This window comes from Citrus clementina, unplaced genomic scaffold (genome assembly GCF_000493195.1).
Source record: "Citrus clementina cultivar Clemenules unplaced genomic scaffold, Citrus_clementina_v1.0 scaffold_2, whole genome shotgun sequence".
Classification (NCBI taxonomy): domain Eukaryota; kingdom Viridiplantae; phylum Streptophyta; class Magnoliopsida; order Sapindales; family Rutaceae; genus Citrus; species Citrus x clementina.
Genome location: NW_006262688.1, coordinates 31,339,002 through 31,364,036, shown reverse-complemented (window position 1 = coordinate 31,364,036; position 25,035 = coordinate 31,339,002). Strand labels below are relative to the sequence as shown.

At 34.9% G+C, this 25,035-nt stretch overlaps 3 protein-coding genes across 7 annotated transcripts; 2 read left to right on the top strand and 1 right to left on the bottom strand.

Annotated features, from left to right (window-relative positions):
- The first annotated feature begins 7,576 nt into the window (after positions 1 to 7,576).
- LOC18051672 (WPP domain-associated protein) lies at positions 7,577 to 13,343 on the top strand. Of its 4 annotated transcripts, none has more exons than XR_002907192.1 (6): positions 7,577 to 7,811; positions 8,085 to 10,613; positions 10,796 to 10,922; positions 11,960 to 12,061; positions 12,589 to 12,763; positions 12,907 to 13,343. XR_002907192.1 is itself a non-coding variant. In XM_024191369.1 (6 exons), exons 2-5 carry the CDS (start codon positions 8,125 to 8,127, stop codon positions 12,649 to 12,651), a joined length of 2,781 nt encoding a protein of 926 aa, XP_024047137.1. In that variant the 5' UTR covers positions 7,577 to 7,811; positions 8,085 to 8,124; the 3' UTR covers positions 12,652 to 12,665; positions 12,907 to 13,343. The 4 variants fall into 4 exon arrangements, 2 of the variants coding, with proteins under 2 accessions (XP_024047137.1, XP_024047136.1); XR_002907193.1 differs by having other exon boundaries at positions 7,577 to 7,925; XM_024191369.1 differs by having other exon boundaries at positions 12,589 to 12,665.
- A 2,901-nt stretch (positions 13,344 to 16,244) lies between these two features.
- LOC18051671 (probable receptor-like protein kinase At1g30570) lies at positions 16,245 to 19,714 on the top strand. Its single transcript, XM_024191684.1, has 2 exons — positions 16,245 to 16,708; positions 16,968 to 19,714. Exon 2 carries the CDS (start codon positions 16,972 to 16,974, stop codon positions 19,534 to 19,536), a length of 2,565 nt encoding a protein of 854 aa, XP_024047452.1. The 5' UTR covers positions 16,245 to 16,708; positions 16,968 to 16,971; the 3' UTR covers positions 19,537 to 19,714.
- A 417-nt stretch (positions 19,715 to 20,131) lies between these two features.
- LOC18051670 (GDP-L-galactose phosphorylase 1) lies at positions 20,132 to 24,974 on the bottom strand. 2 transcript variants are annotated; one of them, XM_006448823.2, is made up of 9 exons: positions 24,741 to 24,974; positions 24,487 to 24,570; positions 23,401 to 23,845; positions 22,479 to 22,597; positions 22,345 to 22,404; positions 22,043 to 22,228; positions 21,621 to 21,794; positions 21,134 to 21,388; positions 20,132 to 20,575 (listed from the first exon to the last, which is right to left on the bottom strand). In XM_006448823.2, exons 3-9 carry the CDS (start codon positions 23,489 to 23,491, stop codon positions 20,384 to 20,386), a joined length of 1,077 nt encoding a protein of 358 aa, XP_006448886.1. In that variant the 5' UTR covers positions 23,492 to 23,845; positions 24,487 to 24,570; positions 24,741 to 24,974; the 3' UTR covers positions 20,132 to 20,383. The 2 variants fall into 2 exon arrangements, with proteins under 2 accessions (XP_006448886.1, XP_024047068.1); XM_024191300.1 differs by having other exon boundaries at positions 22,479 to 22,525.
- Positions 24,975 to 25,035: the final 61 nt, after the last annotated feature.

Below are 25,035 nucleotides of genomic sequence, written 5' to 3'. Positions count from 1 at the left end.
GAAACCACAAACTCACTCACGCACGCACTCTTTACTTCCCTTTTGACAAACCACATAATCACACCCACAATCAACAATCAGCCACGCACTCTTACTTTCCGTTTGACAAACCACATACGACGGACGAGCCCACAGACGACGGACCACCACCATCACGTGATCGAGGAAGTAGAACTCACGCGGTGGTGCGTTGGAGCCGCGGTTCTTTCGAGCTAAAAGGTCAGCGTTCCTGTTGGTTTTCGTCGACGAGGATGGTAGGGAAACGACGGTCGGCTTCCAAGCTTCAGATCAATACCTTGATCGGCCGGTGGAGTTGTCGGGATCGTGAAATCCAACCGGGTCACGTTCGTGGATCGGGTTGGGTCGGGTTCGCGATTTTTGAGCTAAATCGACGGCGTTCTTGTTGGTTTTCGGCGGCAAGGATGGCAGGAAAACGAGGGCCGACTTCCAAGCTTCAGATCAATACCTTGATTGGCCGGTAGAGTGGCCGGGATTGTGAAATCCAACCGGGTCACGTTCGCGGGTTGGGTTCGTGGGTCAAATTGGGGCAACCTCTCTCCCTTCTCATCTCCTCATCCACTCACAAAGCGCCACACCACGGCTCCCCTTAGCCAGGTTATTGCTGCTGGAATTTTTTTTGCTGGAAGTGTTATTGGAATTTTTTTTGCTGAAAGTGTTACTGGTGCTGGAGTTGTTGCTGCTGGAATTTTTTTTTTTTTTTGTGTTTGTGTGTTTTTGTTTGTCTCTGTTTCTATTCCTGTCTCAACTACAAGCTTCTATAATAAGTGTTTGGCCTCGGCACAAAATCAATGTTTGTAATAGAGATAATCAATAAAAGTCAGTTCAGTTTTCCAATTTTGTCCGTTTGGCCTGGGCACAAAATTTTTTATGTTCTGATTTATTTTCGAAACAGAGCAGAACTCACAACGTGCTGCCCAGTTGAAATGAATTGAAGCAAAGCAGAGCGACATCGTTTGATGAAAAGGGAATGCTCACACGGTGTTAAGCTGAAATTAAGAGGAAAAAGGATTAAAATTAGTTTCTTATCCTCTCTATCTCTCTGGGGAGATTTGCTGGATAAAGTATAAGGAAAAAGATAAAATGAAGAAATTTGAGCTGCTTTTCCATTTTCTTATTCTTTATTTTATTATTTATTATGGTCCCATGCATTTTCGAATTGGCGTAAGGCAACGCGTGAAACCACGCTAGTTTTTGTCGTCCTTTAGTCTTCCTTTAGTTTGTTTACCATTTTCCGCAATCAAATATCTAGTAATTGATGCGGTCGTGGTCGGTGACACTAGGTCCATTGCCGCCGAACCTCCACGTAATCAACTCGGTAAGACACGTGTACAGTACAAAGTATTGCAGAGTCGTGTAAAACATTGCACTCAACAGGATAAGATTAAGATTAATCAATTACGTGGCACTTTTTTGGCTATATGGCAGCTTCTTATTGGTTGTTGGTGGTCCCCCCATATGCCAATCATATTCATGCAATCTTAATTTTCGTACTGTTACCAACTGAAATCTCAAGGCAAAATCACGATCGTTGTTCATTATCAACTAAACTGTCATCTCTCTGCCTGTGCGGCAATATATACACGTGCATGCACGTTCGCTTTGACTTTTGATTCAAAATTGTAATAGATTTGAGTACATACTCCATTGGATTTTTTCAATGCTAACTTTAAATTAGCGGCAATAATCCGTGCTGTCACGGGGTGATAGTTTTGCTTGAGTGCCAAGCGAGCCCGTGACAGTGCGGTGTATTAATTAATGAAGCAACCCAATGTTCTGATATATATATATATTTTTTGATGTGTTAGTTTGAGGGTCTCGGTTGAGCAAAGAGCTCGTGAAGCATACTGAACAGGATTATCATTTACATGCTACACGACCACTAAAGTTGATTCCTATATATGTTCTTATTGTTACCTACTGGCCTTTAATTAAAAAAAATGAGAAAATAACAATTTAGACATATGTAAATTTAATATACCACGTATAAGTATAGTTGAAATTTGAGTAATATAATTGATCTCGACATTTAAGTCCTAATTAATATGTCATTCATTCATTAAATGGTGGAATGATAATAGTTCAAGTTATGAAAATTGTTATTCAATGAGAGTGAAAATAACATATAAGAAAAATATTAAGATTTTATAAATTATTAGTTGAAATTTATTTACGCATACATTAAAAATCTAATAACAACCTAGTAAAAATATGAACTGCTTAAATCAATCTTTATATAAGTTCATACATATCAGCTATAATCGTGACAAATTTTAAAATTGATAAAATTAATTAAGATTGTTAGCGTGGTAAGGAAAAAAAAAAAATTGTCCCTTAGACGTAACTTAGTTGTCTATAAATGCATTATGAGTCTGCGAACACTCAAGTTCAAATAGTAATAAGGATAATGATTAGTGCAGTGGTGGATTGAGTTTCTCACCTCATCCAAACCTTCAAAAAGGTAAAATATATATTTAATTTCACTGCATATAATCTTGGAAAGACGATTTTGTTGGTAGAAATTGCATGTGTGTGTGTGTGAGAGAGAGAGAGATATATATATATATTATAGTGATGGGCTTTTCAAATTTATAGTGGGCCTCATATGGTGCATTATGGTGAATAACAAGGCCCATTCTATCATGTACACAACCTGCTTTTATTTGATAGGATTTGCTTTTAGAGTAACGTCTTTTTTATTTATAAGACGCAGCTATTTTATTTGAGAAGATGAATAACCTTTTTTGTTTTTTAACTTCTGCAGATTTAATATATATAGTGCATTATTGAATCTCAAAAACATAAATTTAATTTTTTAATTAAGACAAATTTATTAGTTACTATTTTTTTCTTTAAATTATTGCATGGAAAGTAAATTATCGAGCACTTTATTGCATGGAAAGTAATTTGTCTTCCTCACCCATTGCTAAAGCTAAAGCATAGGATACCTTAACAATCTCAACATAGTTCTAAAAGTAAAAGTGAAAAAAATAAATGCAAATGCATGCTTTTGACAATAAAGTTCGTGAAAAGAAAAAAAGAAAGAAAGTGGAATATATGATATTATTTTTTGAGACCCAAAAACTTTTAAAAAAAATATTCGAGTTGAAGTTTTGTCCATTCATTTTATGATTCTATCTGTCTTCATTATTATTACTGTTGTTGTTTTAAATTAAAAGATTTATCGACAAATAGGAAAGAATTACAACTTAAATTGTTTTTAATATGTTTTATTGCAATATTCTTTTCTCCCCCCCCCCCCCCTTTTTTTTTCAGAACTAGAAAAACAAAAGCTACTGACCTACCTTGCCAATAGCATCAAAACATATTAGTTAAGATTAAATTTGTGGCTACTTGTTTTGACAATTCCCATACTAAACTTATTATTTGGGATAGACATATCAAAAGACAAAGATAGACAGTCTCCAAAAAATGAAAATGAAAGAAAGGAACAGCACTTGCACTGCATGGTAATTATCCACAGGACTGCTGAATAAACAATTGGTTTATGTGTTTGGTTGGACTTTGGACATTCTACTTTATCAAGATTCTTTAATTTTGTTCTAAGAAATGAAATGTAGGCATTGCCCATCTTTATCACAGCCCATTACAATCACTTTTCTTTACTTTGTTTGGCCCACTACCCTAATTTTCCGTTCATCGTTCCTCTATGAATTAAAGTTTCTTTGTTTGGGCCACCGTCCTGGTTTGTCTTACAATCTTATAATCTATTAAAATGACTTTTATCAATTATTGTTCTTTGGTAGTAGTAATAATAATTAAAATAGAAATAAATAACAGTAATAATTGCATTAATAAAAATAAATAAATTGAAACTGAAGCTGCAAATCGGAATCGAAGCTGCGTGACGATGAAATCGTCTATTGAATCCCACCGATAACTAAGGTTACTTGATTCCTATGTTATTATTGTTGCCTATTAATCTTCAATTACAAAAAGTGAGAAAATAACGATTTAGATCTTCATAAAAGTAATGTGCCACATATGAGTGTATAGTTGAGATTTGAGTAAAGCAGTGAATTTCAACATTTAAGTCTCAATTGATGTATCAGTCATTCATTGGACGGTAGAATGATAATATTAGAAGTTATGAAATTCATTATTCAATAAGTGATAATGGTAGATAGGACTCAACTTTTGAGATTTCAAATGTTATTCGTTGAAATTTATTTACGTATACATTCTTATCTATAACAACTTAATAAAGATATGAACGACTTAAATCAATCTTTATATAAGTTCATATATATCAGCTGTATTCATGACAAAACTTAAAATTGATAAAAATTAATTAAGATTGTTAGTCGTCTGTAAATGCATTTTGAGTCGGCAATCACTCAAATTTAAATAATAATAAAGTCAATGGTTAGTGGGTAGTAGATTGAGTTTCTCATTTCCATCCAAACATTTAAAAAGGAAATAATAAAATATATATTTAATTTCACTGTATATGATCTCGGAAAAATGATTTTATAGGTAGAAATTGTATGAGAGAGAGAGACAGACAGACAGACAGAGAGATGTTATTTGTGATTGGCTTTTCAAATTTAGAGTGGGCTTCATATGGCGCAATAATTGTGAATCATTTACACAACCTGCCTTTATTTGAAAAGATTTGCTTTGATTGACATTTTTTTTAAGCCGTAATTATTTTATTTCAGAAGATGAATAATCTTTTTTAAGTATTGTTAACATCTTCAAACTTCAATATATGTAGTGCATTATTGAATCTCAAAAACATAAATTTTATTTTTTAATTAGACGAATTTATCAATCACTATTTTCTTTTTAAATTATCAAGCACTTTATTGCATGGAAAGTAATTTGTCTTCCTCACTCATTGCCAACACCAAAGCATAGGATACCTTAACAATTTCAACATTGTACTAATGGTTGGTTTACTTCATAGAATGGGGTGGAATGTGAATAGGATCGGAATGAGAAAGAGCTGAAATGAGAATGAGGAATGGAAATGAAATTCTAATATTTACTTGGTAAAAATAAATGAGAATGGAAATGTGGTGGAATGCTATTGATGTGTTTACTTGGTAAAATAAATAGGAATAAGAATCAATTTACCAAAATGCCTATAGTAATTACTAATGTAATTTTCATTAACTAGATACATGTATAAATATTATTATGAAAATGATATTAATTAAAAATAAAATTAATAAAAATAAAAATAAAATGTTAATAATGATAATGTTAATAAAAATAATAACAACAATAATTAATAATAAATAAAATGATAAAGTTATTAAAATTTAATAATAATAATAATAACATTTAAAATAATAAAATTAATTGTGATTTGAGAAATATGAAAAAATTATAGGGATACAAAAGTCAGTTCAGGGAATGAGGAACCCCCATTCCCAACCCCCATAAAAATGAGATTCTCATTTCCAAATTATATTTTATCAAATAAACATAAAATTCATTCTCATTCCTTTATTCTCATTTACTAAACTATCAAATAAATACACCATAAAAGTAAAAGTGAAAAAATAAAACTAAAAAAGCAAATGCATGCTTTTGACTATAAAGTTCGTAAAAAGAAAGTGAGTGGAATATATAATATTATTTTGTTAGCCCCAAAAACCAGAAACAGTGTTCGAGTTGAAGTTTTGTCCATTTATCTTATGATTCTACCCGTTTTCATTATGGAAAATGCTACTTACCGAGTCAAGCCCCGGGTTAAACCCCGAAAACAATAAACGACGTCGTTTTAATTTTTTTTTTTTCATTTCATTCTCCCTAAAACGACGTCGTTTTAAGGAAAAAAAAAAAATCAACAACAACCTCACTCCTTCACTTCGTTCTCTTCGTCTCAACAAATTGCTTTCTCTTTCTCTGTCTCACAGCCCCTCCTTCTATTTCTTTGTTTCTCTTCCCCTTCGTTTCAGCGTGGTTAAAACAAAATCAACAACAACTCTAAATTGCTCTCTTTCTCTTCATTTTCTCTTCGTCTCACAACAGCCTGAAATTGCAGTAATTAAACTTGTAATCTAAGCATATGAGAATGAACTAATAAGTGCTTTTGCTGAGAGAAATGAAGTGCTTTTCATTTTGCAAAGAAGAAGATGCATGTGTGCATGTGAAAATCCAATGACACGTTGCTGGTAATAATTCATGTATGTGAATAAATGTATATGGATCTAAATCTGTCCTGATAACTTTGAACTTCAGTTTACTCAACTCGGCTTGAAGAATGTATAGCATAAAGTTGCTCTCTAATGTGACATGACCCTTTTTTTTTTTTTTTTTTTCCCTTTTGGAATTATTCAAGAAGAGTCAAAGTGGTGAAGAATCTCAAGATGAAAGGGTTTTGCAGTGCTTGGGATCGGTTATGAAACGAAGATGAAGAGAGAACAATTGGGGCTGATGCTAATTAAACCAAACGGCGTCGTTTTATGGAGAACAAAAACGAAAAAAAAAGAAAACGACATCATTTCAATTACTTTTAGGGCCAAAAACTTTCGGGGTTTGGCCCGGGTAAATAGCAGAACTCTTTCATTATTATTGTTGTCGTTTTAAATTAAAAGATTTATCAATAAATTGGAAAGAATTGCAACTTAATTTGTTTTTTAATATATTTTTTATTACAATATTGTCTTCTTCTTCTTCATCTTCTTCTCTCTCTCCTTAAACAAAAGCCATTCACCTACCTTACGAACAACGTCAAAACATATTAGTTAAGACTGAATTTGTAGTTAATTGTATTGGCAAAACCATGAATTTGCTTTCTTTTTTTTTTTAATAATTGATGACTTAGCATGATTGCTGAATAAACAATTGATATTGTGTGTTTGGTTGGTCATTCTACTTTGTTAAGATTCTTTACTTTCGTTCTAAGAAATGCAGCCATTGCCCCTTTTGCAATAAACAAATAGAATTCCTCCATCGCAGGCCATTACGAACGACTTTAGAAACTTATACTTTGCTTAGCTCACCACCCTAATTTTCCACATATTATATTCCTCTTTGAACTAAGGTTTCTTTCTTATTGGAATCAACCCATTAGAAGGAATTGCAGTGCTCATGCATCCATCACATTCACAGCAAAGTTGCATGAGAAATCATTATGTCACCGAGAATAAAAAAAAAATTAATCATGATATAAGGCTATATATTGTTAAAAAAAATTATACATTTTGAAACTAAAGCAAATTAGAATAAACAAATAAAGATGATGCATCCAAAATCACATACATTTCTAATATTGATTATTTGAGTCTTTGATTGTTTTATTCTTACTCCTTCACCATCTACATCATTGTGATGTTATAAAAATAAGGATTTTGTTAAGGTAATTTACAACCTCTTAAAAAATCATGCGAATTCCATCATTTGTTATAATTTTTTACATTAATTTGAAGGGACCGTAAGCTAAGTTAGAGCAAAGCAGAGACAAATATACGTCACACTTGGAAAAGTCAGAAAGCCTAAAAGGCGCAAACAGAGGGGCATTTTGCGTAATTAAACGAAAAGACGAGGGTTAAGTTTAGGATACTAACTCCCTCCCGCTCGGAAGCTCACCAATTCCACAAGCTCACCAATTCCCTAATCTATCTTCCCTTTAGAAAAACCCTAATAACACCAAAAAAAAGAAAGAGAACACCAAAGAGACAAGAGTGTCCCGAGAGTAAAATGGAGGAAGACAGAGCAGCTTTTTGAATTTTCAACGGCTTCTTCTTGGGATTTTCAAACACTTTTTTTTTTTGACCGTTTTAAGTTTCCACTGATGATGAACTAAATCTTCTTTACTTGTAAGTCATCTTGCTTTGCTTTCTCAAACGGTGGTGGCTTCGGGGTTCCAATTTTTAGATTCTTCAGTTTAGCTTGTAAGCTAAAACTTTTGCACTTGTTACTGAACGCTGAAAGTACGTTAAATTTTTCTTTTTTATATTATTTGATATTTTAGTGTATCTTCATCAGTTTCCGGGCCTCTTTTTATTTTTTATTTTTTTAAAGTTATTTTTGTTGGGTGTGATTAAAGAAACTCAAATTGAGTAAAATTGATTGTGCGATTTCTTTTGCAGCGTTGCTGAAGGATTTGGTGGTGTATTTTAGTATTTGCCAATGTCTATGGAGGTTAGTCCTACGCCTTTGGAGGGGTCGTGTGGAGTTGTAAATGGGAGTGTCTGTGCGGTTGGTGATGAGTCAGTGATGATTGACAATAATGTCGAAGAGAGTGAAAATCCGGCGAATTTAGTAGAGGATTTTGATTCATATTGGGATGATATCAATGACCGTTTAACTATTTCAAGGATGGTTAGTGATTCAGTCATCAAAGGCATGGTGAATGCAATTGAACAGGAGGCAGCTGAGAAGATTGCCGAGAAAGAACTTGAGTTGGTTAGATTGAGGGAATCATTGCATCTTTACCATGTGGGTGCAGAAGAAAGTGAACCCTTTCAGTCTCTGGTCATGAAGCATGAGTCAGGAAGTGTAAAACATGGATCATATTCAAGTTTATCTGATTACGACAGGATTGGAGAATCTGTGGGAGGCCTTAAAAATGTAGCTAAAGAACAGTTGAAGAATCTTAGAAAAGAAATTGACCGCATAAAAGGATGCTCTTCCCTTAGGAGGATAAGTTCAGGCTCTGAGATGGTTGGGTTGGGTGGCATTCTACAAGACAAGGTGTCTGACATAAGATGGATGGATGTGGATAAAGCACTTGATTCCTTGAGAACTACGTTAGACACCATATTCAACTGTGCGGATAACACGGTTTACCTGTCAAAGGCATCACTCTGTCAATGGCAACAAGAGATGGAGTTTCAAGGAGAAATTGAAGATATGGTGATCATGAACTGCTTTCGAAGTCTTAAAGAAGAGTTTGAAGAAAGATTGTGGGATCAAAGTGCACAGTTTTATGATAATGAGAGTTTAAATTGGCTCGGGAAGATCAAAGAGATTTCAAGCTTACGCGAGGAATTAAATGCCATTTCCAAATCACTATCTGTTTCTGAAATTGGACATTTAACTTCTCACGGGTCAATTGAAATGGGTGAGGAATGGGACACTAATAAGTGGACTGATCATTTACACCGGAAGACTTCGAGCAATCATGTGGGGGTATCAACTTCTCCTTCAGAGGGAAATGGGAAACACGATGAATCAGTAATTGTTATGTCAGAGAATTTGGACTCTAATCTGAAACACATGTCAAAGGAGGAATTGGTGAATCATTTTAAGGCTGAGATGACTAAAATGAAGAGAATCCATGAACTCAAAGTGACAGAGATGACTGAGGATCTTTTCGCTCTCAAGCGGGAATACTTGAAAGAAAGAGGGTCTTCTTTGCCAATTAAGAAGGATAAAGAGTTTGATATTTTGAGGAAAAAGATCCCAGAGGTACTCTCAAAATTGGATGATATTCTTGTGGAAAATGAAAAGTTGCCTGCTTTTAGTGAGAATGCTGAGGGCCTTTGTAATTTCAAGGACAGATTGGAGTCCCTTCTTTTGGAAAATCGTCAACTGAGGAGCTTGCTTACTGATAAGAAAAATGAAGTTAAACGCCTCTCTTTGAAAGTTTCTGATACTGCAGAGATAATGTTACAGCGCTCTTTGACTGAGGAAAACTTGGTAAAGAGAATTGGAAATCTTCAGGGTGCTCTGGATGATGCACATATTGAAGCTTCAATTACTGAAGGTGTATATAAGTGCCTTCTCAGGGAGGCTGCGGATTTTATAAAAAGTGTCAGTAAAAAGTCAGATTTGGAATATGAACTTATGCAAGAAGTTTATGAAATTATATTCAGCGATGCTGCACACAATGCTACACCTTTGGCTGAGGAAAACTTGGTAAAGAGAATTGGAAATCTTCAGGGTGCTCTGGATGATGCAAATATTGAAGCTTCAATTAGTGAAGGTGTATATAACTGCCTTCTCAGGGAGGCCGTGAACTCTATAAAAAGTGTCAGTGAAAAGTCAGATTTAGAATATGAACTTATGCAAGAAGTTTATGGAATTATATTTAGCGATGCTGCTCACAATGCTACACCCGGCAGCACGTGTGCATTTGAAGATTCTGATATGGAATCCGTTATGATGCAAGAACTTTACGAAGTGATATTGAGAGAAGCCTTGAAGGAAGCTGAGGTGAAACTCAATGAATTGAACCAGAAATATTTTATGGAAACAGAACTTCGAAGATTGGAGGTCACAGAGAAGGAAAAATTAAAGCAAGAAAAGGAAAAATTAGCGAGTGAAGCAGCTGCGACCTTGTTGAAAGAGAAGGATCTATCTAATTCACTTTCTGAAGAGCTCAGTCATTTAAGAGATGAGACAAGTCGGCAGCAGATATTAATTTCAAAGAGCAGTAAAGAATTAAATGATATGAAGGGTAACTTGACCGATTCATTGGAGGAAATTGAACAATATAAGTTGGAGGTCCATGACCTGAAGCAGAAGCTTGAATTGGCTATGAAAGAGTTAAGGGACAATAATGAAGAGACAAGGAAGCAAGTGCAGTTGCTAGTCATTTTTATACAGGGGTTATCGAAAACAGTTGCTGATTTTGAATGTAGAGCGGTGGCGGATATTGAGAGATGTAACTTCAGGTACTTACTTGCTCATTATGTTTTATTGTCTCTGTTTATAGATCTGTAATTGAACTTAATTTTCTACAATCTTCGGTGTCAAGTTCTTTTGGGAATTGTAATTCCATATGCAAGCAGTCAGCTATGATTCTTGAAATAAACTTTTAATGAGTTTTTTAATATGCATGTGGCATTGTTTTCAGATTGGACAGTTTGAGTTCTCAATCAAAAGGTCTTATCCTCAAAGCTAATGTTATTACAAGAACCCGATTGAGCTACAAGCAAAAGCTTGAAAGGAGGTGTTGTGATCTTCAAAAGGCTGAAGCTGAGGTATGTGGAAAAGTTCACATTTGTCAGAAGTGAAAGTGAAGCATGTAGCCATGTTTAATGTGGATTCCTGGCTGTTTAATTTATTATTTTCTATAGAGTTGTGAGGCTATATCTGTTGCTGATTGTGCATTGGTTTGGAGATGTATAACATGCAGAGTTGATAGTATTATAGTTGAATTTTATAATTTCTTGAAAGGATTTTGCATTGCAATTTTTTCACAGTTGAATCTAGGTTGTTTGGTTAGTGCTATTCCTTTTGGGTGTAATGATTGGATTTTGAAAGTCTTTGATCGATCCATTTACTGATTTGATTATAACGTCTAAGGGACTTTGAGAAAGGGAAGGAGAATATGACTTGTACAAGCATGTGGAACTGATGCTAGATTTAAGGAACATAATAGAGTCGACTCAACTCTTTCAGTGGTCGTAATAAGACTTGGAAATATGGCTTGCCAGTAAATGAACGGAACATATTGGATCATTAGATGGAATTGAAATTATATTGGCTACTCGTGTAGCATGGCCCATATACTAATTATTCCAATTTCTGTTAAGGTCATCATTGTTAATGGAATTCGGGTAACAAATTAGTTAGTAAATATATGTAACTCATGATGATGACATAATAGTAGCTGGTTGCTGCCTGCATTATTCTTTTCTTTTCATTTTCCCCTTTTGATATAATGTCTATGATACCGCCAAAAAAAAAAAAAAAAATTTTCAGCATACCGTTAGGGCATCCACAGCAAAAAACTAAAAATTTACTCGTTATCTCTGTGGTATACTGAAGTTATTGTGACTTTGAAAAGTACATTGTTAAAATCTTCTGTTGAGTTTTGATGAACATGGAATGAATTTCAACAGAAACTTTGCTTAAGATTAGAACTAAAGGCTGCACATCAGTTATAAATAAGTAAATAGTAGTAGAGTAGACCGTACGTTATGTGCATTTATTCATTTTTCTTCCTAATATGTCTTGAGAATTGCTTTTTGTAGTGTACTGTACTATCTTTTCTCACTGGTTCCTTTGATTTCAGGTTGATCTCCTAGGGGATGAGGTGGATACACTATCAGGCCTTCTTGAGAAAATTTATATAGCACTTGATCATTATTCTTCAGTATTGCAACATTATCCTGGAGTGAGTTTCTTTTTCTTCCATTGTTTCTGCAACTTTAATGTTTCTGAATTCAGTTTCAATGATGTCATGTCGTGCTATCAAACACCATTCAAGGGAAAAAGACTTTAGAGGTTTATTCAGTTCAAAACATTGTTTAAAATCATGGCTGCCAAATGTTTAAGGGAAGATATAAACACAACTTCACAAAAAGATGATGTCTTGTTTATCTTTTGTCTGAAGTTTTCTGTCATTTAGTCTTTCGATTTATCCTTGGGTTGCATGGGAGATGCATGAGCATAGCAGTGCATCTTTCTTCCGGTGACATACTTGTTACAGAGGCTGAAGAAAAAAAAATTGCTTTCCAGTCTCAGACATCATATAAACCGGCTACTTTGAACTTTATGCAGTTGTTGGTGGAAAGACATTTAATTTGTTTGATGAATGATGATTATAATTGTTTGCAGCTACACTGCTAAACTCCAACTACCACACAATTTTTTAACATGAACTTCCATTTTCAATGAAATCTCTCTTATTGCTTGTAACAGATCATGGAGATTTTGAGGCTAGTTAGAAGAGAATTGAGTGGAGAATTTATCAAGGTAGCTTGATCCACATTGATAAGGTAATGTTTGGAAAAGTAGTGGTCTTATCTTGCACTTTAGAGGGGACAGGATTCTGGAACAAGAGGAAGTTTGGACAGATTTGAAATTTGGAAATCATGTATGTATTCACATTGTAAATTTGGAGTTTAACACGCGCGCGCACACACAAAAACATGTATTAAAAGATAGAGATGTGAACATTATCTTATCTTCAGCAAGGTTCAGTCTTAATCTCCTCGATGATTTTGTTTCATTAAACAGGTGGAAGCTCTGCATTGTTTCTTTTTGGTCCTGCTGCCTCATATTTTGTGACTTCGACATTATGGGGTGGGATTACTCCAAGCACATTTATTTCCCTGTGGAAACAGCTTCAGTTGAAAATAATATTTTGCAGAGTTGATTCAGAGTTACGGTTATTGCATTGGCAATATCAGTTTTTGGTTGCGCGCAGAAGGAAAAAGGCTACGAATTGCAGAGCAGGTCGGAGGGCTTGGTTTTTGTGGCATAAGATTGCTCATAGGCAGTCTCCTTAGGACAGCTGTTTCTTTCACTTTTACTTTTTAAGTTGCTCTGTTTATTAGGTGTATAGTCTTATAAATATTTATAAGTCTAGGATAAATGTCATATTTTATTCACAGTGAACCACAGTTAGCTTTGGTATTTGGCAGTTCTATCAGCCTTTTTTTTTTTAAAAAAAAAAAAATAATATATATAGCCTTTGCTGTCTGTAATCATGTAATGTATATTTATTTCTTCATAAAGTTCTAGCAGTTACTAAAAGAAAATTTATTTCGCACAAATTTTATTTGCAGATTGTCCTTATGTAAACACTCTGTTATGAATGACTGTTGTTATTATTTTTCTCCCTCCATAAAAGGGTTGAAGCAATGACCTTTTATGAAAAAGTCCCAACTTCTTGTGGGAAAATCTTCAATGAAATATTTATGAAGAAAGGAACATAAATTAAAATCCCTTGAAATAAACCCGTTCGACAAAATTGTGATGATATTTCATTACTGCAAAGGTGCTATCTATTGGGCACAACATTCGAGTAGATTATGCTTGCAAATGGGTGCTAAATATTTCATGCTGCCGTACTGAGCAGAAGGTGATGTAGTTTTTGTTGAACAATGTTTTCGCTTTCAAATTAGAGAATATAAAATTAACTCTTGAGTTGAGAATCTTTCACTTTTCTGTTATCTTGATAGGAAACTGTTGACACCTCTTAGTTGCTTGTACCTGTTTCAATTTCCTGCAAATTTGCAGAATACTAAACCAGCTTGATCATCAGAGAAGATCATTTTGTGTTCTACTGGATGTCCAAAATAGATTGGAGGGAGATTTTCAGGCAAGATTTGCCTTGTGGGTTGTGGCTACTACTTTGATTGCTTTAATGCATCGATTTGTAAATGAGCTTTTGTCACGAATTATTCGTTTTAATTCGAGAGGTGAAATCTAGAAACGGGTTTCCAAAATATTTTGCATTTCCTTGTAAGTGTATATATATGCTATAGACGTGCTGTGTTTAATTTTCAAATGAATGTATATGTGATTTTTTTTTTTTTTGGATAAATACATAATTAACGATTTGAAGGAGTTTAATTAAATAAAAAATAAAAAATCATAAATATGTTATATGTTTATTCATCCTTCATTTAAATCTTAGGCCTAATTAGAATTTAAATAAAAACAAATTATATTGGAAGCAGAAAGGTGCCTCCACTCAAATTATTTGAAGTATATAGATAATCTCATTGAAAGATCAAAGAGTACAAATTTCAATTTTTCTATTAATTTTCAGATCCAGACTAATTTTTTAAGGGTAATTTTTAAAAACCTCCCCTGAGGTTTGGGCTTGTTGCAAGTAGATGGCGAGAATTAATTTATTTATAAAAAACCCCCTACCGTCAGTTAATTTTAACATTGACCGTTAGTTGACTGTGCAAAGACAATATTACCCTTAACAATAATTTGTAGACGGAAATAACTAAAAAAAAATTAAAATTGTTGGCTATTTTACCCTCTTTAAATTATTGATATTTTCTTAAAGTTCCTACAAGAAAGATAAAATTAAAAATTTTAAAAATCCTCTTTAAATTATTGATATTTTCTTAAAGTTTCTACAAAAAAGATAAAATTAAAAACTTGAAAATGAAATAGTTATAATTTTTACCTATGATATTGTAAATTTTTAGAATTGACAAGGATAAAATTGTCAAAAAATATGGTTTGTGCTTTTCGCGCCAACAATTTTAATTTTTTTTTAGTTATTTCCATCTACAAATTATTGTTGAGGGTAATATTGTCTTTATACAGTCAACTAACGGTCAATGTTAAAGTTAACTGACGGTAGGGGGTTTTTTACAAATAAACAGATTCTTACCATCTACTTGCAACAAGTCCAAACCTCAGGGGAGGTTTTTAAAAATTACCCAATTTTTTAACACAGAAATCAAAACGCTGTCTTTGGATTTGTAAGTCAAATTTGGTAGCGACAATGGAATAATTTTAAATTATATACATATACACTTATATATTTCTAGATATTAGTAATTTGTTGGTCGGATATCTTAAAATTCAAAAAAAAATTTAAAAACAATGCAGTTTAATAATATTATGAAATTAAATTTTAAAAGCATACGATTTTATTTTATTTTCTAATTTTTCCGTATTTTAAAATTTTATATAAGAAAATTTATATATAAGCCGCTGGTCTGTCAAATCCCAAATAATGCAGATTCACGTGTCATGTACCCTCAACTCCATGCTTGGATTGGATTATATCCTCACCAACTTTCTTTATTTTATTCAATGGGCCGAGGCCCGTTTAATGATTTTTTTTATTTTAATTTTCAAAACTTTTTTGACTTTTTATACTCAATTTTTTAGTGCTAATCCCTCATGTGAATCATTTTGTCACAATTCAAAATCTCAGATGCTGATTATCAAAGTTGTCTAATCTTTGGGATCTCTTAAATTCAAAACATTTTCCCTTTAACGTTAAAAATGAAGAAAAAGAAACGTAAATGGAAAGATGATAGTACAGAAAGTCAAATAGCGAAGGAATTATTAGATAATTATAATTATGAATTTTATTATAAATACAGCAAAGCAAAAGACAGAAAGCGAAAGACATGGAAGCACCGCACGATGCTGATCCAAAAATTTAAAGGACCGGATCCATGAATGGGTTACAGGTACTTTACTGAAGGTACGGAAATTAGGAACAAGCGGACAAAGTACAGAACAGCTTTTATTTTCATGTAATAAAAAATTAAAAAAAAAATTGTTTCTAGCAATTATAGAAGGGTAGTTTGGGAATAATACAACAAGAATAATTGCACTATTGATCAGCTCCCAGAGTCCCAGACAAATGCATGTGAGCCCACCTCAGTAATAATGGCACCCCATCCATCCCTGGCAACCAACACGGTAACAACTGATTCCATTAAATAAACATTAACCGAAAAAAAAAAATACCATTAATATTTTCCCTTATTTTCCTACTAAATAATAATAATAATAATAATAATTGAATTGTAGATTTAATTTTGTTCTTTTAAAATCTCTAAGAAATTATTGAGTTGTGCTATCTTTCATGTTTAATGTTGTCTGTGTAATTCCCTCCTTTTGCTCTTAATATCTTTGGACTTTAGCAGGAGATAAAGGACTTTGAAAAATGGATAAAAGAGTACATATATTTTCGAGTGACTTTTAGTATCTTGCAGCAGACACAACGACACAACAAAACAACAGTTACAGGAAGGCATTGTAATTAAGTGGACTGGAAACTTAAATTCTGTCAGAAGCTTTGGTCAAGGGAGGGAAAAAAAAAAAAAAAGAGTGATACAAAGCAAACAAAGTATGATGATGAAATGAACTTTTCTAATCTGTTTCCAACGACACCCCATGTTCTGCCATCCTTTTTAAGATAACCCTATCATCTTTTAATCATTTTTGGGATTTTGTTCCCACTTCCTGTGCGAAGTTTTCATTTTTTTCAGATCTGCAACTTAGCTGGGTCTGTAGATTGGAGACTGGTTGATTCAGGAAAAAGCTTCAGGTGGGTGGTTTTTTTTTTTTTAATGTTTGTTTAGAGTTCAATAACTGTCAAGGTGCTAGAAAGGAAGAATCTTTAGATGCCCATATGGGTTTTTTTATGATGGTAGCTTGGTGTTTCAGTTGGACATGAATGCATGTTAAGTTATTTTTGTTTGGAAGTGAAGTTGTTTATGTGATTTGAAAGTTTTTTTAGTTTTTTCATCAGTGTGATATTGAATCTTTGCTTGGCTATTGTAAACTTGATTCAATTGGGGAGTTAGGGAAATGCTGTTAATGGAGAGGGTTCTGCTGTTTCTGGTGATAATGTTGGTGGTTGCTAGAATTGGTGAAGCTCGGTCAAAGTCTTTTCTGATAAATTGTGGTACAAATTCTAGTGTCAACGTTGATGGGAGGAAATGGGTTGGTGATTTGGCCTCAAATAACAATGTCACCCTTAGTTCTAGTGGTATTGCTGCCACCACTGACTCATTAAGTGGTGATTCAATCTATGAGCCGCTTTATAGATCTGCCCGGGTTTTTTCTGATGGGTTGAACTATACATTTGAGATAATTCCAGGAAACTACATTGTTAGGCTCCACTTTTGTCCCTTCCCCTTGGAGGATTATAATGTCAACAAATCTTCATTTGGTGTTGCGGCAAATGGCCTGAAGTTGTTATCTGAGTTTAGTGCTCCTGGTGAGATTTCACACAAGAATCTGTACTTGCAAAGTTCTGGTGGCAATTCAAGTTCAATCTCTTTAGTCAAGGAGTACTTTTTGGGAATCGATTTGGATAAGCTCATGATTGAGTTTATTCCAAGTAAAGGCTCATTTGGGTTCATAAATGCCATAGAGATTGTTCCTGTGGTTGATAAGCTTTTTGCAGATACCATCAACAAAGTGGGTGGAAATGATGTGAATTTTAATTTGAGTGGTCGGGGGGTTGAAACTATGTATCGGTTAAATGTTGGGGGTCCAGAAATCAAACCCAGTCGAGATCCGGATCTTTGGAGAATGTGGGAGGCGGATTCCAGCTACATGATCACAGCAAATGCTGGGTCTGAAATCCGTAACAGCTCTAATATTACCTATGCTTCAATGAATGATTCATCTGTGGCTCCTCTTCTTGTCTATGAAACGGCAAGAACTATGTCTAACACTGAAGTCTTGGAGAAGAGGTTCAACATGTCATGGAAATTCGAAGTAGATCCCAATTTTGATTACTTTGTTCGGTTGCATTTTTGTGAGCTGGTTTACGAGAAAGCAAACCAGAGGATTTTCAGAATCTACATAAACAATAGAACTGCAGAAAATAATTTTGATATCTTCATGCAGGCAGGGGGTAAGAACAGAGGATATCATCGGGATTACTTTGATGCTGTGTCTTCAAAGATTGAAACTCTCTGGATTCAACTGGGTCCTGACACCGCAGTTGGTGCTGCAGGAACTGATGCTCTCTTAAATGGGCTAGAGATTTTCAAATTGAGCCAAAATGGAAATCTTGCCTCTGTGGAGAGATTTGACTCTTCTGGGAACCCAGTTGGCCGTTCAAATAAATGGATACTTTTGGTGGGAATTGGAGCAGGTATAGCTTCTGTTGTTGTTCTTGCAGTTCTATTTGCTCTCATCTTTTGTTACTGCAAGAACAGGAGAGAAAAATCCAGTGACCCCAAAAACAACTCTCCTGGGTGGCGGCCACTGTTCTTTCACAGGGGCACTTTAAATAGCACTGCTAATGCCAAGGGATCAGGTACCCGATATCTGAATGGATCTGTGGCCTCAACTAGAGCTGGCAAGCAGTTTACATTGGCAGAGATTCGTGCGGCAACAAATAATTTCGATGAAAGTTTAATGATTGGAGTAGGAGGTTTTGGTAAGGTGTTCAAAGGGGAGATTGAAGATTGCACCCTCGTGGCAATCAAGCGGGCGAATCCACAATCTGAGCAAGGCCTGGCTGAATTTGAAACTGAAATTGAGATGCTTTCAAAGCTCAGGCATAGGCATTTGGTCTCTTTGATTGGGTTCTGCGATGAACAAAATGAGATGATCTTGGTTTACGAGTATATGGCAAATGGGACTCTCAGAAGCCATCTCTTTGGGTGTGATCTTCCTCCATTGACCTGGAAGCAGCGATTGGATGCATGTATTGGTGCAGCAAGGGGCCTCCACTACCTTCATACAGGAGCAGAGCGAGGGATAATCCACAGAGATGTTAAGACAACTAACATCCTTTTAGATGAGAACTTCGTGGCGAAAATGTCTGATTTTGGATTGTCGAAAACTGGTCCTTCTATGGAGCACACCCATGTCAGTACAGCAGTGAAAGGAAGTTTTGGGTATCTTGACCCTGAATATTTCTGGAGGCAGCAGTTAACTGAGAAATCCGATGTCTATTCTTTTGGTGTGGTGTTGTTTGAAGTTGTTTGTGCTCGAGCTGTTATAAATCCAACCTTGCCGAAAGATCAAATCAATCTTGCAGAATGGGCAATGAAGTGGCAGAAGCAAAGATCACTCAAAAGCATCATAGATCCACATCTCAAAGGGAATTATTCACCAGAATCATTGGAGAAGTTTGGTGAGATAGCAGAAAAATGTCTTGATGACGAGGGAAAGAATCGCCCTACAATGGGTGAGGTTTTGTGGCATTTAGAGTATGTCTTGCAACTCCATGAAGCTTGGATGAGCACCAATGACAGACAAAATTCTTTCTCAAGCAGTCAGGCTTTGGGGGAGTTTGCAGAGAGAGAAGCAGAAGACAGACAAGATGCCCCAACTCCTGATGCAGAGAATAGTTCAGGCCTCAAAATGACAGGAGAATTTGGGTCTGCAACAATGGGGATTAGCAAATGAGATGCAGCATCTGGATATCTCAGTAGATTGTATGGAGTAACAGTCTTTCATACATTTCTTAATTCTTTATATTTGTTTAAGGAATTCAATGGAACTCTTGAATTCTTGATGTAATGTCTTAAGTAACCAGAGGTGATTCAAAATTCATTCAATTCTTTTGTAATACAGGCATCCAGTTTTTGAGGCAATTCCTGTCTATTTCCTTTTCACATTTTTTGTGTTTCTCTTACATTCATTATCATGGATCCTTGTTGCGTAGGAGCAAGAAAAGTCACTCATTCATGCGATTTTCATGGTAGATTTTATCTCGTATATATACGATTTCGTGACTTCATTAGATAGGTTTTTTCCTGACAGCTATTTTAGCGCATGGCTGGCAGGAAGATCTGAGGTGTTGCATCATGTGTGCGCTTGGTTGAGGATCTATAACTTGTTTTGACAACAGTAACTTGTGTAGCTTTGACACACGACTTAATACACGCAGTGATTAGAAGGGACAACTTTTAACAAATTCACTAGCGTTAGAGAAAATTGGATCAGGTTCCACATCATTGCTTGCTGAGAAGATTTAATAATGATTTTTTTCTTTAAAAAATTACAAAAAATTACTCTCTATTTTACTTATAAAAGGATTATAGAAATCCTCTTCTGCTGGAAATGAAATTAGAAGTACTTCCAACGGTTCAACCCAAGAACTTAACAGTACGATATCTTGTTCAAATAGCACATCATTTCTAGGTTTCAAGTGCAAGAAAAATCTGAAAAGATGAAACACAATGCATTTACAAAATCAAGTGGAGTATGAACAGGAGGTTTGTTGTGCCACACATCCATCAGAGGTCGCATATCAAACAGCAAGTTTACTTGCAATGCTACAACAAAGCTGCTTCACTACCTGGAAGCCTTCATCATTGAGTGAGACAGCACTCAGTCGTTTATGTATAGCCTCCTCAGTGACTTGATCAAATTCATATTTTGACCCAAATAAGAAATATCCACCGCATTCCCAAGCCAAGAGGTTTCCTGAGATTGCTGATTTCTACACCAAAAGACAATAAAAATCAGTCACCAGCAACATGAAAAAATTAAATCATCTTGCCTGACACAAGCTTCAAAAGAAACCGTTACTAGTAATCTGAAAATACACTATCAAAAACAATTGAAAAGAGGAGTGCTTCAACCCACATGCAAGCAACTGCAATGTCCACAGCACCCCATATCACAAAGTATGACTTGGCCACACATGAATCTTTCATATCAAAGTAGCACGACAAAACCAATCAATTCAAGATATTAAATGCATCCAGAACCAAATTTTATAAGTTAAATAAAATGTAAATGCAGCTTGGGGTGTGATGGTCATATTCAAAGGATATACAAGTTATATTTCTCCATTGTATAACATTCTCTTTCTCTTTTTGCTTTAAACAACTCACAATCATCATAATTCACATGCCTTTGTGCATTATTAAGTGCTTATGATTTAATTAGTTCAGTAACAGATCATTCTCATGAACAATGAGCGACCAAAGAGAAGGGACACAAAATAACAAAATTATATAAAAGATCTTCCTGAATAGGCTATAGGTCATTTTACCTGAAGAAACAAAAAGATCCTTTTGCCGCAATCGGATATTAGAAGATTGTATGAAATGTTCTTTTCTCGTAAAGAAGAACAAATCTCAGATATGGCCTCCATCATTATTATTCTATTGTTGTGAGTGTACTCAAAGAGAATGGTCTTAATGGGGTAATCTATCAGAGTACTGATGTAAATCCCTCTCTGCCCATCACTAAAGAAAGTATCAATAGGCATGAGCTCCACAGGCAAATGATCTGGAAAATAGCATGCCTACACCAACAGGAGAAGTAAATTTCCCAGGTAGTCCAAAGCGAACATTAAAAAATTAAAAAGCAAGAAAATATGGCAACCAAAATAAACAGAGCATAAAAGTGGCAGCTTGACATAATAATCTATGCAACATAAATTAGGGATAATGAGGCCAAAAAAATCACAGTTCTATCTCTCATTAACTATGAGTAGTAGAAGCAAGAAAGGAGAACAACTGTTAGCAATTCAGTACCTGAAAATATACATGAGAAGCACCAGGGCTAGAGCAATCATAGAACAAGCGGAAAGAATAGTTATTTATTTCAAAAGCAATCCTCACAATCATCTCAAAGGATCTTGCATCTGGATATAGTCTGTTAGAGCCACAAGGCACCACGAAGACATGGCCGTATTCAATCGGGTTCGCCTTAAAAACCACACAATCAGATTAGAAGAATGAGTTATTCAAACACGGCATAATGGATGCCACTCAACATCTATAACTGACTATCCCTATAAGAAATGAGTACACAGCCAAATGAGAACCCAATGGACTTGGAAAAAAAGAACACCGTATAAATGTCCAAAGCAGGAAACATTCGTCTGATTATCCCATATGCCTCATATTTACCATCATCATAGTGCAAGACAAAAATAACTTACAATCAGCCTTACATTTATAATAACCAAGATGCTATCATTGGGCACAGCAGCTGAAGGAATAAGCTCAGAGTTTGCCTTTTCACTGCGTGTAACACAAAAGAGTAGCTCCTCATTTTGGTCTATGGAGTTCAATATAAATGGATCCATGATCCATTTTTCATTCAATTGAGCAAGAAACTTTTTCCCACCACTGATGACCTGCAGGAAATACCTAAGATATGAGAGACTTAAATGCTAAGTAAATCTTTGTTTATTTTTTATTTTAAAAAAATCCAGCTACGTAACAATAAGAATACTGATGCTATATTAACAACCTTAATTTCAGAGGCTGTCACGTCATATCTGAAACAACCCCTCCACATCCGCTCTTCCCACTACAAGTAAAAGAAGGCATTTAGAGGCAGTAATTAGGCCTGAACGAGAAGTGCGATTCACATTTATCCTCTACCTGAGCAAGAAGAAGAGCATCTAGCAAACTTAGATCTTCGGGAACACCTGAAGGCTCCACAAACGAAGTATTGTCAAAGAAAGATTGGTTACCCAAGCAGTAATTAAGGGTTTTCACACCTGTCCAAATTTTTCGGATAGTCAAAACATTAACAAGGAAAGATTGTTTGCTTCCTGAGTTCAATCACTCACCATTCAAACTTTGGTAGAACAAGTTCATATACAAAAGATGCAAATAAAACAGACATGATATGTAAAAAATTTACCTAAGATCAACAACCAAAAGGTCCATAGCCCCTCACCTCATTACTAATTGAGCAGAGCAAAGTCATATTAGACAGTACATTTATATAAAAGAAAACTTATATTGCAGACCATTAATTGTCAATAATCTCAGTCAGATGTCTTGGTTACAGCTGCTTTGGATAATACCCTTTGTAGCTAAAAGAAAAATGAAATTGATAGACTGCGATGCTACACTGAGTACAATATAAGCCCAGTTTCTTTAAGGGGCTGAATACCATATTTTAAATAATTTAATTCATAATTAAAATCAAAATAGGGCACTTATATTGTCCTCAGTGAGTGCTCACCCAAAAACTATTAACAGGGACAACGCATCGTTTAAAATAAAAAAAAAAGGAAATAATAACGAAATTAACTAGTATGTCCATCACAATCTATGGAATCAAATCCTAATGTAATACATTTTATTCCATTACACAAAAATGGTACAATAAATTTTAGAAAGAAATTCCTAATACCCATGCTTACACATATAATATTCCAATAATCCTAAAAGAGGGGAGGGGTGGTTCTCATGTGTCATAAATGGAAGTTTCCAGCAGTTTTTTGAAGCAAACTAATAATGTTGGAAGAATGACATATGTAAAATAGATTACTAAAAGCAAACAGCAACTAACCTTGAAAACAGAGGAAAGAACATTTTAGTTGTTCAGGTGTTGCAGACTTTGTGAGAGATTTGGTATGTTCAAGCTGCTTGATGGTAACCATGCTCAATAACAAAATATTTGTAAACTAACAATAAATTGAAAGAAATCTACTGTGAAATGTTGTTCCAGCTCCCACCACAAATTTGGAGGGCTAGATAAGTTGGATGCCTGTATCAGCACCCACCACCAGCAAGGAAGGTAAGATCTGCCGGATGCCCACCAGCTGAAGGTAGGGCACCACGACCACCGTGAAATGAAGGGGACGCAATCAAGAATTTAGGGAAAGCTTGCAAACATTCTTCGCCCCTTCTAATCTTAATACAAGCCTCTCGTGTTAGAGCCGTGATTGAACAAAGGAAGCCAGCCTTTTTGGGCCAGCAGATCGCCTTCCGACTTTATAAATCTTGAAGGAATACTGTGGAAATATGATGAGCAGGTCAGTCAGCATTAAAAATCTAAAACTTCAATCAAGCAGAAAAGCCTGATAATGACTTCTGAGTATAGGAAGGAAAATTAAGTAACTATAATCTTCAATAAAAGTGTTTCAATTAGTTGCCACCATAAGAATAAAATCTCAGGGGCAAGAAAGCTCATTGCCTTATGGCTATAGGTATTCACTAGTGTTTCAATTAGTTGCCACCATAAGAATAACCATGTTAAGGGCTGAAAATGGTTAGCAGGCCCTTTAACAAATTCACTAGAATTCATCTCTCAATTTGAAAAGGATCACTTAATTCACTCATTCATTTCCCTCTTAGACCTTTCTAACTATTCAAAAAATATAATTTTCTTTTCCCTCTTAGACATGGTGATGGTGACAGTGAATTCACTATAATAATAATCACCATTGCCTTCATAACTATCATCGTCTAACCACACGTGGTATTAGCAATATTTAGGTAACCAAATGCTGATAAAATATAAAGGACTCTACTTTTAATTTTCTTTTCATTTCCTCAATTATCCCAACAACCAAATAATTTACTCCGTGATTAAGAAATAAACATAATTAATGAAGATGAGCCCGAGAAAGTGTAATGAGGGAGTAATTTAGACCTCTGACTCTCTGAGAGCTTATATAAGCCGTGATAAAGAAACTTCTCCAATCACAACAATCAGCGTCCAACTACAAAGCAAGATCTGTATATCGACAATAAAAACAAATTAATTACCCGATGGTGCAAAAGAAAATTCAAGTAATTCAATAATTTATTAATTAACAACAATCAACGGCATAATAATAATTCCAAAAAAAAATAAAACACAGGAGTGAAAATCATTTAATTCTCAAAAACCTTTTAAAAGTTTACCTCGAAAGCCGTAATCTCTGCAAAGCAAAATGAAAAATTACTACAATACAACCCGATCTGTTTAGACAACGAAAGAATTTGATGACGCCATGACGTGGGATGATTACCTTGCTGACTGGTCAAAAAATCTACAGAGGTTTTTTTTTTCCAATAGAAATCTGACACACGTGCAGTTTAGCCGCCAGAACAAACACGTGGGCAAACGTGCCGAACGTACGAGTATCTGCGTCCTGCCCGTGTCCGTGGGCCGTGGTAATTGAACGAAATACTTGTACATCGTCGTTTTATTAGTATG